The sequence below is a fragment of the Poecilia reticulata genome, chromosome 14, assembly GCF_904066995.2.
Source record: "Poecilia reticulata chromosome 14, P_reticulata-male-v2, whole genome shotgun sequence".
NCBI classification, from domain to species: Eukaryota; Metazoa; Chordata; class Actinopteri; order Cyprinodontiformes; family Poeciliidae; genus Poecilia; species Poecilia reticulata.
Genome location: NC_088843.1, coordinates 118986 through 132500, shown reverse-complemented (window position 1 = coordinate 132500; position 13515 = coordinate 118986). Strand labels below are relative to the sequence as shown.

Genomic DNA, 13515 nt, shown 5'->3' with positions numbered 1-13515 from the left:
GCTTCATTAAGATCGGGCGGCGCATCGGCCTGACCCGGCACGCCGCCGGCCCGCAGCACGCCGCCAGCCTGGACGACCTGGACGATATCGGCGACCCGCGGTACGACGCGGCGTCGCCTGACCCGTACATGCTGGGCGATTTCTCCGACTACCTGCCCGGGTTCTGCTTCCCCGCTGCCGGAGCGCAGCCGGTCCTGCCCAACCCGTACTACTCCTACCCGGCAGGAAGTGACGCTGCGCCCGCCTGGTCCAACATCGACTGCGGCTTCATCGCCAACGGTTACGCCGAGCCGCACCTGGACGCGCTGGACGATATTTATGAGCCTTTGGAAAGTGATCCGGCTCCTCACAGGGACGTTTTGTCCTCGGAGGCGAGTCGTTGCCGTAGCGACGCAGCAGTTCAGGTGAAGGCCGCCGCCGCCGCCGGTCCCGCCGTATCGCAGCGAGCGTTTCCCTCATGATGTTTGTTTTGCTCTGGCAGACGAGTGCGGGCGCCGTGAGCAGCGTGGCGGTGAACACAGAGCGGCACGAACGCTGGGAGGCGCAGCAGGTGAGTCATGATGATGATCCTCCCACCTGAGCGGTGGCTCTATGCAGCTCCCCCAGAGCTAGTGTTCCTGTCGGCTGATGACCTCCGACCCCGCATTCGGTGTCCAATCTATCAACGTCTGTACCAGAAACTCGTGATCAACATCCGTAGATGATCCGTCTGATGGGAGAGTCCCTGAGCCGCTCGGCATGCTGGGAGATGTAGGCAGACTCTTTAGCCCTCGGCCTCACGGCGAGCTAAGCTAACTGCTAGCATCAGCGACCTCGCTCGCTCTCCGGTTACCTAGCAACAACGTGTTGAGTAACTGGTTGCCCAGCAACGTGTTGCTAGGCAACACGTTCACGTCACTTCATCCAGTTTTCCTTCCAGCGTTTTTCCGCAGCTCTTCGTTCTACAGCATCTGTTTGCGTTTTCTTCCTGGTTTCTGACCGTCTGCAGGGTGACATCATCAGGCAGGAGCGGAGCAACAGGAAGTTGGAGCAGCTAATACTGGAAACCCAAAACGGCGACGCAGCCGACCAGAGCGAGCTGGACGACGTCCGGCTGATGGAGAAGGAGGTGAAGGAGATCACCACCAACATCCAGGTGAGTCTGAGGAGCTGCAGCTCCTGCAGGAGGAAAGTTTAAATGTTTCTAACGTTTAAATGTTTGGCTGAGCAGGTGACCCATAAGGAGCTGCTGATGTTCCAGCAGAAGCTGGAGGAGGAGGTAAAGAAGGACCAGAAGGAGAAGAAATCCAACCAGGAGGAGCTGAAGGCGCTGAAGACGGAGGTGGAGCACCTGGTGGAGGAGCAGGCCAGGTGAGGCAGGTTTCTCATAAATCTGTCACACCTGTTACCTGTAGCTGCAGCAACTAAACACCAGCAGCTGCAGCGCTAACAGTGTGAACACACTCAAAAGGGACAATTCCACTGTAATTGTAGGAAAAGTGTTAAAACTTTTACGTAAAGTTTAGCTGATGCCATTTAGACACGTCTCATGTTGTTGTTCACATCCGGCAAAAAGTCGATTCTTTTCCATCCGTACAACATTTCTGTTCAATGAAACCTTCAGCATTTAGAGCAGAAAATAACTCTGGAAAACTCAAAACCACTCGTATCTATCCTCCCCTTCACTTTCTGTGTCGGCTAGCTACACGCAGACTCGTTGCCATAGCAACAAACAGCTCCACTATATGTACGAGGATCCAACACCATAAAACCCGCAAACATTCAGTCCGTATGGGTGGGGCTAACGCTAACAGGCAAAAGACGGGTGGGGCTAACGCTAACAGGCAAAAGACGGGTGGGGCTAACGCTAACGAGGCTAAAGACGGGTGGGGCTAACGCTAACGAGGCTAAAGACGGGTGGGGCTAACGCTAACGAGGCTAAAGACGGGTGGGGCTAACGCTAACGAGGCTAACGACGGGTGGGGCTAACGCTAACGAGGCTAACGACGGGTGGGGCTAACGCTAACGAGGCTAACGACGGGTGGGGCTAACGCTAACGAGGCTAACGACGGGTGGGGCTAACGCTAACCATGCTAACGACAGGTGGGGCTAGCGCTAACCAGCCTAAAGACGGGTGGGGCTAACGCTAACGAGGCTAACGACGGGTGGGGCTACCGCTAACCAGGCTAACGACGGGTGGGGCTAGCGCTAACGAGGCTAACGACGGGTGGGGCTAACGCTAACAGGCAAAAGACGGGTGGGGCTAACGCTAACGAGGCTAAAGACGGGTGGGGCTAACGCTAACGAGGCTAACGACGGGTGGGGCTAACGCTAACGAGGCTAACGACGGGTGGGGCTAACGCTAACGAGGCTAACGACGGGTGGGGCTAACGCGGCTAACGACGGGTGGGGCTAACGCGGCTAACGACGGGTGGGGCTAACGAGGCTAACGACGGGTGGGGCTAACGCTAACGAGGCTAACGACGGGTGGGGCTTGTGAAACTGGAATGTTGTTGCATTTTACTGATATTCTTTAAAAAACAAGTCTTATGGATTTAGGATCAGCCCTGAAAATAGTGCTTCCTGTTTTTAACGTGAGGTTTTGGTCAAGTTAAAGTCACAGTTAGACCTTCAGTAAGAGGGATAAAGTTTTATGCCCGTCGTCTTACATGGGTCAGTGAACCGATTTCTCTCAGATCGGCCCGGTGGCCGGTCAGTCAAACCTCTCACTGCAGGGCAGCAGAGGAAAGGGGCTGAATTTAGACCTTTGCTGAAGTAGAAAAGATCAGAGGATGAGATCGGCTTCACGTAAATATCCACCGATCTCCCAAAATTGAGGAAATCGACACATAATTGGTTTGATTTTGTGTTGGTAGTAAAAATATAGTAAAAAGTAGTAAGTTGAACTCTGGGAACCTGTATAAACCCTGTTTCGGCAGCATAAACTAGCTTGTTTTAATGGAGACGTATTGTGAAAAATTCACATTTTGCTCATTTTTACCCTTCAATTTTAGATTTTACTTCTAAACACAAACACTTAAAAACATACATTTGTTTTTTGGCAATAAATTCATGTCTTTGGTGTCTGGAAAACGAGCCGTTTGGAAAACCTGACTGTTGAATCACACTGCATCTTTACCTAGCAACCGCAGCTGATCTCAGGCGTTTAGTCGTCTGGTTTTTCTGCTAACCCTGTACAACGGCTGCTGGAAAATACAAGAGTTTTTGTTATTGACTTACTGCATTCTGGCTGGTTGTGCAGGAGGCTCCACTGATGCTTTTCAAAGATTTCTGGTTGTCAGTCGTTGGTCCATTTGCTAATCATAGATTCGGTCAGTTGGTGATCAGATCTTTCATCCCAAACCGTAGCTGAAGATTTCCCCAGGCGTTTGAGCCGGACCCTTCCTCACGTTTTTCTCCTTGCAGCTTTTCCAGGAGCATCAGAGAGAAGAAGAGCAGCTATGAGGCCAAACTCAACGACTTCCTGGAGCTCAGGTGAGCAGCAGCAGGAAACCAGGATTCATTAAAATCCCACCGATTCCTCACGCTGTGTCGCTTTCTGTAGCAACCAGTCGGCGGCTGAGAAGATGAGTTTGGAGGATGAAATCAGGCGCCACCAGGCTCTGCTGACCTCTGCTGGCAGGAGGTCCTACACGGCTCAGGTAACCATGGAAACAAAGGAAAGGACAGGAAAGGTAGATCCACTGTGACGTTTATCTGCCCATTTGCTGCAGATGTCAGCGGCTGAAAGCAGCAGAGATCAGAGTCTGAACATCCTGCACAGAGAGCTAGCTGATGCCAAGACGCTGCTCAGCAAGCTGGACGAGGCGGCGCACAGGTGAGGCTAACGCTAGCCAGCCTAGAGACAGGTGGGGCTAACGCTAGCCAGCCTAGAGACAGGTGGAGCTAACGCTAACCAGCCTACAGGCGGGTGGAGCTAACGCTAGCCAGCCTAGAGACAGGTGGAGCTAACGCTAGCCAGGCTAGAGACGGGTGGAGCTAACGCTAGCCAGACTAGAAACGGGTGGAGCTAACGCTAGCCAGACTAGAGACGGGTGGAGCTAACGCTAACCAGCCTAGAGACAGGTGGGGCTAACGCTAGCCAGCCTAGAGACAGGTGGAGCTAACGCTAGCCAGCCTACAGACAGGTGGAGCTAACGCTAGCCAGCCTAGAGACAGGTGGAGCTAACGCTAACCAGCCTACAGGCGGGTGGAGCTAACGCTAGCCAGCCTAGAGACAGGTGGAGCTAACGCTAGCCAGGCTAGAGACGGGTGGAGCTAACGCTAGCCAGACTAGAAACGGGTGGAGCTAATTATTGCTAATATCTGTGACTTATTGATCCCTATAATTAAAATCAAGTTTGGCTTATATTTTACAAACAATGTTATTGAAATTGATGTTTCTTTGTTAAATTGTTTTATTCTCAGGTGTGTAAAAGAACATTTTAATATTTTAGTTGACTCTGGAAAACTAGGGCAAACGGACATTTTTGCTGTTTTCAGCCAATCGGCACCAAGGAAAACAAACAGTGTTTGGATTGGCAGCCAATCACGCGTCGGCTAGCGTAGCTACTTTAGCTTCTCCAGCTGCGTTTTCTTTCCAATATTTTAACTTTGCTTTTCGGAAAAATCTCAACTTTCCACAAATAATTTGTTGTTGTGAAGAACGAGGTGAGAAAATGAAACCAGTGATTTATTTCAGGAAGTATTAAACATCAGAAATGCTCATTTATTTTAAATCATTTATTTTAAATCATTTATTTTAAATTATGTTTGTCGCTTTGCAGAACCCAGAACCAGGAGCTGGAGTCGGCGAGGAACGGCTGCAAAGCTAAAGTGGAGGAAGTGGAGAAGAACATTTCCACTGCTGAGGTACCAGAACCAGAACCTCAGGTCCAAGCATTGGGTCCAAACCGGGCCGGTCTCATTCCCTGTTTCTCTGCAGCGCCGCTGCCAGGACCTTCTGGACCAGCTGAGGGGCCGGCGGGTCGGAGACTGTGCGGCCGCTCCGATCGGACCGGTTCTGCAGGTTCTTATCGGGTCATCAGAACAATTTGGTTGCAGAGTCGGCAGTTTGACTCCAATTGTTTTAAAAGCTTCAGATGAAAAAGTTCTGAATGTTTTCTGAAGTGAAGCTTTTCGCCTCTGATAATTTTATGTAAATTTTCTGAATGAAACTTTACGAAAGACGAGTTTCAGTCTGGAGTTCAGCAGCCAGCCGATCCAGACGGACGGTACCGGCTGCAGCCGACCTCAGAGCTGCTACTTCAGTACCAAGAACCCAAAACACTTCAAAACCATCAACAGAACCTTAATGTGACCCTGAAGCAGCCAGTGGAGGAAACCGGGTCACAGATTCACACCTCCTGGTTCTGCTGCAGCTTTTAGTTTGTTCTGCTAAAACCTTCAGGACAAACTGGAGCAATAATCTAAACATCAAAACCCGATTTTATCTCAGCTGAAAGAAACTGGCTTTGATAGCGGCGCTAACATGCTAACCAAGTTTAACAGGATCACCCAGATTTTTCACAAATGGACGACAGACGGGGGACCAACCGGGCTGAGCGTCCAAGAGGACGGCACCGACCAACCGGGCTGAACGTCCTGAAGACGACCCGGTAACATCGGCTCTGCTGACCGGCTGCCATGTTACAGGCAGACGGATCTGATCGTGTCTGCAGAGCAGAGAGAGACTTGGAGCTTTTAAAGCTGCAGCCCAGAGGCAGCAGAAACTAGAACAGGCCCAACATCAGCCCTGAGGAACCCCGGACTGCAGAGGACCAGATGTCCTGCTGTTGGAAAGAACCGGAACCGGTTCAGTGCTGAGCCTGGAATACCAGGAGATCCTGTGATCCACAGCAGACGGACCTGAAGACCTGCTGATTCTCCCTCAGCAGTTTAGACGGTTTAAAGAGCCGCTCAGTTTCACAACTTAAACTCTGACTGCAGCTGGACTGCTGGACTGCTGGACTGGAAAGACTCAGACGGAGAAAAAACAACAAATAAGAAATTTATTAACAGAAATGATGATGATTGAGCTGTGAATTCGGTGAACATCCCAGATGGGGGTTAGGGTTAGGGATGCTCCGACACGGTGGTGGAGGCATCCTGGAGGGCCGGAGGAGGGCTGGGCACTGCTGGAAAGCGGCTGACTGGGTGGGTGTGGATCCTTATGAGCAGAGCTTCATGCTGATTGGACGCGCCGAGTGGAGGTTGGAGGCGATGAGCAGCGATGGGCGGGAGGTGAGGCAGGAGTCTTCCAGCTTGAATTTGTGCTTAAGCTTCATTTCTCCAAACCTTTGGACGTTCAGAAGTTGGTCTGACGTTGGATAAGACATTTAAATGGAGTGAAAACCTCCAGACACCAGAACATGGACCAGTGGCTGCATGGAGGAGCTTTAAGTTTCCAACAGTTTGTCAATTCAACGATGAGCCTTGGAGACAATCTGAGGTCAGAAATGTTCTGAAGGTCAGGAAGTTTTCAGTTGGGCTGAAGGCAAAGCTACAGATTTGAACCAACAGTTTGACAAACCTGACTGCAGCTTTTCACTCGGTTTTCCTGCAGCGACGCTTCGCAACCGATTTATTCAAGTTTCTGATGCAACTTGAATAAACGGCGGTTGGAGGCGGCTGAGCGGGAAACGACTGGAAACACGCAGCAGTTTTATTCTGACGTTTCAGGATCATAAAAACCAGATGAGTAGGTGACAGAACCCCGATGGGCTTCGGGTTTGAAATGAGCCGCATCGTCACGTTTCGCTGGCGTCATATCTGGCCGACCCTCAAACAAATATTCAGTAACGCGGCCCGTTACCTAGCAACCGCAGCTCCTTTTCCAGCAGCCATTGTACAGCAGGAAAAGCAGCTGACCAAACACTGGAGATCAGCTGGGGTTGCTAGGCAACAGGCTGGGCTTGTTGCTAGGTAACGGCTTAATGACTCGATAATCGTTTTTTTTTAACTGCTTGTTTTACAGACATCAAAAATCTTGAACTTATTGCTGAACATCAGTTTTTTAGAATCAGCCGAGACTCAAAGTGAAATTTGCTCCGTATTTTTCCCAGGACCAGAGGAAGGTGACGTTTGTTTCTGTTGCAGCTTCCTGCTGCAGCTAACGATCCTCAGCCGGCCGCCCCGCCCGCCTCCGAGGCCGCCCCGCCCCGAGCCGCCGCCAGGAAGGAGCCGCTGCTCGTCTCCGATTTCCAGAAGGCCATGGACAGCCTGACCGCCATGTTTCCAGACTATTCCAGGTAGATTCCAGGAAGAGCTGAGCGTGTAGAAACGGCTCGGCTGCTGAGCTGTTCTGACCCGGTTCTGACCCGGTTCTGGTTGGTCTGCAGGTCCAACTTGATGCGATTCGTTCAGGACTTCCGCCTGGCCAGAGGAGGAAGTCTGAACCTGGTGCCGCTACAGGAAGTGGTCAGCGGCGTGGCGCAGCTCATCCTGGACCATCAGGTAGCGGTCCGCAGAGCCGTGCTCTGATTGGCTAACCGCCGCGGCTTTCAGCCAATCACCCGCTTTCCTCCTGTTCCTCAGGAAACGCTGAAGTCATCCGGCGCCGCAGGCCGGTCCAGCCCGGCTCAGGGGAACCAGAACCCGGTGTGGCAGCTGGTCGGAGCGCAGAGAGTCCGAAACCCGAACGCTGTGAGTCGACTCAGCCACTGAGCAAAAGAGGCGCTCGATTTGACTAGACCCTTGGTTTCCTCCAAACTAATGAAATCCAGACACTTTATTATTATTATTATTATTATTATTTATTTCCCACTTTTGACACTGAAACATTTTTAACGTGTTTTTCACTCTCTTCCATTTTGTTTCTATTTATTTCCATATTTAGAAAATTAATTTTTCTCATTTTGTTGCTGTTTGAAAGTGTTTTATAAATAAAAGTATTAAGTGGCCAATAGGGGAACATTTTTAAATATTACAAACTGAATATTCACTAAAGGAATGTTGTGAATCATTTAAAATGTAATTATGGCATGAAAGGCAGAATGAGCCAATTTATGTAACTGATTAATTATTGATTAGTAGATTAATAAGAACTTGCAGCTCTAATGTGGATCAAGTCTGAAATGTAAATATTTAGGTTTTTAAACAGATTAAAGATGCTAAAATAACACATTGGGTGGAATCGCCCTTTAGTCAATCACAAACTAACTTCAGCAGCTAAAAGTGACAGAAAAACTAAAAACATGAATTAAAAAGTTAAACTTTTTATTCTCCATCTTTTTTTATTCGTTATTTTTATAAAACTGCGACGTTCAGTTTATTCAGTCAGGATTTAAAAACTACAAAAGCTAAAATAAGTTTTTAAAATCGGGAAGTTATGGAAAGAGTCATTTTGAGAGAAAATGGCCGCCTATCAATTAACCAATAATCAATAACTTTGTGCAGCTGAACATGGAGGATCCCTGCATCATCTGCCACGAGGACATGAGTCCGGAAGACGCCTGCGTGTTGGAGTGTCGGCACAGTTACCACGACCAGGTAACGCCGTTTATCTACAGCCAAACTAAATAAACTAGTCCAGAAGTTCTGGTCCAATTGGTTCTGATTGGAAGAACCGAGCCTAAAACGTCGCTGCTCAGGTGGAGCTTCTGGATCCCAAGCAGTAATAAATGTTCCTGTTCTGGAAGAAGTGAGGCCCGATGGGCCCACGGCGCCCTGCAGTCTCCCTCTGGTTCTGACCCGGTTCTGTGTGTCCAGTGCATCCGGTCCTGGCTGAAGGAGAAGAACACCTGTCCCACCTGCAGGACCCACGCGCTGCTGCCTGACGACTTCCCCGCTCTGTCCACCAGGAGGCGCCAGGCCCCCTGATGCTGCTTTTACCTCATTTTTTACTTTTTTATTTAAATTGTTGATTTTATTGACATTTAAAACCTGAGAAAATAAAGAAACTCGGTGTTGGAGCTTGTCTGACAAATACTCAATGTTTCACTGACTCAATCATTAAACATCATGAGATCAATTAAAATATAAAGTTATGTGCATTTAGGATCAAAATGAGACGTTTGTTCAGACGTAACTGGAATCATGACTTTTATTTTATCGCTCAATAACTTCAGTTATCTGCTAATCAAAGTTACAATAATTGAGGTGGAATCAATAAATCTGAGCTGCAGACAAATTAATTCATTCATTAAAGTTTCAGAACAAGCAGAAAAATTATGGGATGGATTCAGATTTTAGTTCAAAGCAGTCGGTATTTATGGATCATTGATCGGCGATCAGACTCTGCAGAGCTTCAGAGGGAAGTTCTCGGTGATCAGGTGATCGTCCTGCAGGATGACGACGACGTTGATCTCAAACTCTGAGGACAAAACGAGCCGTTAGTTCCTGAAACGATTGGTAATCGATTAACCGCCAACTGGAGTGAAGAAAAACGACAAAACTAATTCAATACAGATTAAATATATAAATGTTTGACCAGAAACTCCTGGAGTTTCAAACCGTTTTAGCTTCTCTGAAGATCAATAATCACCTTTTATCAGTTGTTGATCATTAATCAATAATAACCTCCAGCAGAGAGGATGAAGCGTTTCTGTTCAACTGACCATCAAATCACCAGATGCAGCTGGGAAGTGAAGGTGGAGCGTTCTGATTGGCCGGTTGCTCTGATTGGCCGGCTGCTCTGATTGGCCGGCTGCTCTGACTGGCCGGCTGCTCTGATTGGCCGGCTGCTCTGACTGGCCGGCTGCTCTGACTGGCCGGCTGCTCTGATTGGCCGGCTGCTCTGATTGGCCGGCTGCTCTGACTGGCCGGCTGCTCTGATTGGCCGGCTGCTCTGATTGGCCGGCTGCTCTGATTGGCCGGCTGCTCTGACTGGCCGGCTGCTCTGACTGGCCGGCTGCTCTGATTGGCCGGCTGCTCTGATTGGCTGGTTGCTCTGACTGGCCGGTTGTACTGACCCACTTTGAAGTTGGTGGTCTCCAGCGTGGGGCAGGTGAAGAGTCGGGGGAAGACCATGTGGACGGGGATGGACATGCCGTGGCCGACGTCTCCTTCTGCGATCTGGATGTTCTGGATCTCCGTGGCGTCTCGCGCGTAGCCCTCGGCGCAGCCTGTGGGTGAAACAGGAAACCTCCAGGGGGCGCCGCCACACGGCGGCGGCGTTCAGGGAGACGGGGACTCACCGCAGGTCTCGACCCGGACCAGCTGCAGCTCTATGCTCTTGATGGGGACGTCGGATTTGTCCACCTGCACCTCCCCGGTCAGCGGCTGGCTGATGACGCAGCTGGTGGCGTCCAGATGTCCTCTGATCAGGAAGCGCGGCAGCTGACCCCTCTGTGACACAAACAGTCAGTGAAACGGACCTGCAGACGTTTCCAGAACCGCTCAGCGACTAAAACCAAACATCCAAATGTTTCACTTTTTTACACACAGCTGAAAACATCCAGTCTGATCTGCAGACAGATCAATTATGATTAATGGCTTCAGATTAAAATCAGCATCATTTATATTAAATATAAAAACATTGATCAAAATCAATTATTATTTTGCAGAAGTTTCCGTTTAAACTGCTAGAAACAAATTGAAAGAAGCTCTGAAGTTTCAGCTCAAACTGATCAACTAATCAATCAACTAATCAATCAACTAATCAATCAATCGTTTCATTTGCTGAAAAAAACTGTAATTTAAACATTTTGCATTTAAAATCAAAATATGTTCAAATTCTCTAAAAATCTCCAATTAATTCTATCAAATTATTAATCAGTTAATCAATAATTAATCCCAGATCAGCTTCTCTGATGAAACCTCCTGTAAAGGAACGAGATGATCAATACATTGATCTGCAGCCTGGCTGCGATGCGGCAGCAGCAGGTCAAAGGTCGCACCTCGCGGACGTTCTGCAGCGTCTCTGGAGTGATGCTGAACTTGACCGGAGTCGGAACGATTTTTGATTTCTGCGGCTGAAATGAGAAACCAATCAATACGACTGACCAGCCACTGACCAGCAGAGCGGCTAATCGGCGCTTTGCTAACGTTCACCTGACTGTGAACGATGAACTCGCAGCTCCTGCTCAGGTCTTTGGCCAGCAGGGGGCGCTTCAGGTCGCAGCGCAGCGTGTACTGAGCAGCAAACGGGGAAAAGTCAGAAAGTTGGAACACAAACTGCTGAGCCTTTTCACACCTGGATGTTTCAGACTCTGGTCAGCAGACAGGAGAACCTGGATGTTGACGAAGACGCCGTGGTACGTCTCGTACAGAACTTTGTTGCCTTTGCTGATGAGCGGAAACTCAAACGGGATTTCCGTTTTCCCTCCTGGGATTTTCCCGGCCTTCGCCGCTTCGATGCTGCTGCTGATCAGCGGGATTGGCTGCAGATTAACGTTTCACGGATTAGCCGACAGATTATTGCAGCAGACAGACTTTAAATAAATGATTCTCTAAACTTGGTGAGTAAATCTGAATTAATGCTTCATTTACCAAACCATCAATGAGATTAATCAGGTTGATCGATTATTGAAATAATCGGTAACTGGAGAACAAAAAGGCCATTTGCTGAAAGAACAAAAACTAAAAACAGACGAGAAAAAAACATTTTCTGTAAAACATTCAACCAAAAACTTCAGTTTTAGCTTCAATCTGCAGATGTGCCTCATTTTCTATCCGATTAACTAATCAATCATCACGATTACCAATAACTAAAATAACTGTCATCAGCAGCCTTTCATCTTTAACAGGGGTCCGGTCCGGTCCGGTCCGGCCCGGTCCGGTCCGGTCCGGCCCGGTCCGGTCCAGCGGGTCCCACCTTGACGGAGTTGTAAAACGCCTCGAAGACGCCGACGCTCTTGGAGCTGAGCTGCAGGTTGACGATGCCGTCCATGGTCAGCGCGATGCCGTTGTGCTGCAGCGGCTCCCTGCAGCACAACGTCACGATGCCGGCCACCGTTTCCTGAAACGGACCAGAACCGAATCACCTCACGGATATCGATCATCAGCCTCAATTTATTACGATTGATCGATTATTAGAATAAAATAGTTCAATAATTGACTAATCATTAACTGGAGAAGAGAATCAATAAAGAACAGAGAAGAAATTAACACAAAATTATACAAAAAATGTTTTATTTATAGTGATAAAATTCCTATGATGAAGATTTAGATTTATTGTTCTCACAATAAATTTTAATTAATGTTTAAAATCTAAAACTGTCCGTATTGTTGGGATTGATTTGCTCCACTTTCTGTTCAATAAAATGATCAATAAATACCAATACATTTGAAAATAGTTACTGTAAGCAGATTAATGACATAAATCAATATTTTTATGACTGAAAGATAAAAAAATAAAACGTTTTTAAAAGCAGGATTTGATTTTTGTGAGCTGCAGCTTTACAGTAACATAAAGAAATAATAAATAGTTCTTATCACTTTTATCGATTACCATCATTTATCTAGATAAATGTTTAATTTTAATAAACATTTTGAACAGCTAAGTGTCAGTTTTAAACTCCAAGCTAACCACCGGGTTTCTATGGCGCTCAGAACAAATGAGTAGAAAATCATATTTTTATTTATGTTCTCATGAATATTTTAAACTATATTTCTTATTTATTACGTAAAGAAATGATAATCGAGCACAGAATTTAAGTGGTGACCAAATTCGTCACAACACCATGGAAGCAGCTGCTGGTCACGTGACTACGAATTAGCTTGTTGCTAACGCAGCAAGCTAACCGTCTATGTCAGCGAGTCAGTGGCTTCATCAGTGTTTTAGAGGAGAAAGCCGAGGGAGGCTAACATTAGCTGGGCCTGTTCGTGTCGTGGCTCTCTTACCCCCTCATGATACACTTTGTTGGCTCTTTTCAGTTTGATATCCAGAGTGACGCTCATCTCCGAGCTGAGCTGACCGGCGGCTGACGTCACAAGCTTGTTTTCGACGCAATGTTTTATATTTATCTGGCTTCTGAATGAGAAATTAATGAGAACAGCAACTCGGTATCCGGGTAAATCTTTCAAAATAAGAGTGCGACTTCCGCCGATTTGAGCGACTCGGTCAAATTTTCTAAATAAAAGCACAAGTAACTATGGATTGAAACTAAAGCAGCGCGGGTCGGAAGTTTACATACAAATATAAAAAAAGATTCAGTTAAATTAAAAAGACTGCAAAGTAGAAAAAAGCTTTTTTATTGTCGCATAAAAATGTAAACTTCCGGTCTGCCACCGGAAGTGCAAGACTGCAAGTTTCTAATAAATTTTCACAAATAAAATTTATGCTGAATGAGCCGCGTTTACACAGCAGAGGGCGCTGTTCAGCTCCTTTATTTTATTTTGATTCATTTTATTTCAAGTTATTTACAATTTGTTGTTTCACTTCATTATTTTCAGTATTACTTGATTTCATATCATTGTGATGTAATTTTATTCAAAGTTGTAAACTTTATATGTTTTATTTTTAGAGATCACTGTGACGTCACCACCAAGAACAGATTATGTTCGTAAAACAAACAAAAGTTGTTAAAAAACTGGAAGATTGTTTGTCTCTGAATTAATCTCAGGTTAATAAGGTTTAAAATATAACATGTTGGT

At 47.3% G+C, this 13515-nt stretch overlaps 2 protein-coding genes across 6 annotated transcripts in view; one reads left to right on the top strand and one right to left on the bottom strand.

Annotated features, from left to right (window-relative positions):
• The window catches only part of ttc3 (tetratricopeptide repeat domain 3), a 36369-nt gene extending 27462 nt beyond the window's left edge, over positions 1-8907 (top strand). For 3 of the 5 annotated variants that reach the window (XM_081615414.1, XM_081615413.1, XM_081615412.1), the window contains exons 33-46: positions 1-404; positions 482-550; positions 989-1135; positions 1211-1350; positions 3406-3474; positions 3545-3641; positions 3714-3817; positions 4767-4851; positions 4925-5008; positions 7078-7229; positions 7320-7434; positions 7516-7623; positions 8377-8469; positions 8689-8907. The exon at positions 1-404 is cut by the window's left edge and continues 146 nt beyond it. In XM_081615414.1, coding sequence (XP_081471540.1) covers positions 1-404; positions 482-550; positions 989-1135; positions 1211-1350; positions 3406-3474; positions 3545-3641; positions 3714-3817; positions 4767-4851; positions 4925-5008; positions 7078-7229; positions 7320-7434; positions 7516-7623; positions 8377-8469; positions 8689-8799 — 1778 coding nt within the window. In that variant the 3' untranslated portion in view covers positions 8800-8907. The other 2 variants (XM_081615415.1, XR_014090822.1) reach the window with 2 other exon arrangements.
• Positions 8908-9147: 240 nt separating this feature from the next.
• On the bottom strand, positions 9148-12956 carry vps26c (VPS26 endosomal protein sorting factor C). The gene is made up of 8 exons (XM_081615436.1): positions 12763-12956; positions 11735-11878; positions 11151-11300; positions 10972-11052; positions 10818-10892; positions 10116-10266; positions 9891-10043; positions 9148-9292 (listed from the first exon to the last, which is right to left on the bottom strand). Exons 1-8 carry the CDS (start codon positions 12817-12819, stop codon positions 9210-9212), a joined length of 894 nt encoding a protein of 297 aa, XP_081471562.1. The 5' UTR covers positions 12820-12956; the 3' UTR covers positions 9148-9209.
• Positions 12957-13515: the final 559 nt, after the last annotated feature.

Coding starts and splice junctions, on each gene's coding strand:
- vps26c (XM_081615436.1), bottom strand. CDS start 12,819: ATGAGCGTCACTCTGGATATCAAACTGAAAAGAGCCAACAAAGTGTAT. Junction 11,301..11,734: donor CGTTTTACAACTCCGTCAAG/GTGGGACCCGCT, acceptor GTTAATCTGCAG/CCAATCCCGCTGATCAGCAG. Junction 11,053..11,150: donor GCGTCTTCGTCAACATCCAG/GTTCTCCTGTCT, acceptor TTTGCTGCTCAG/TACACGCTGCGCTGCGACCT.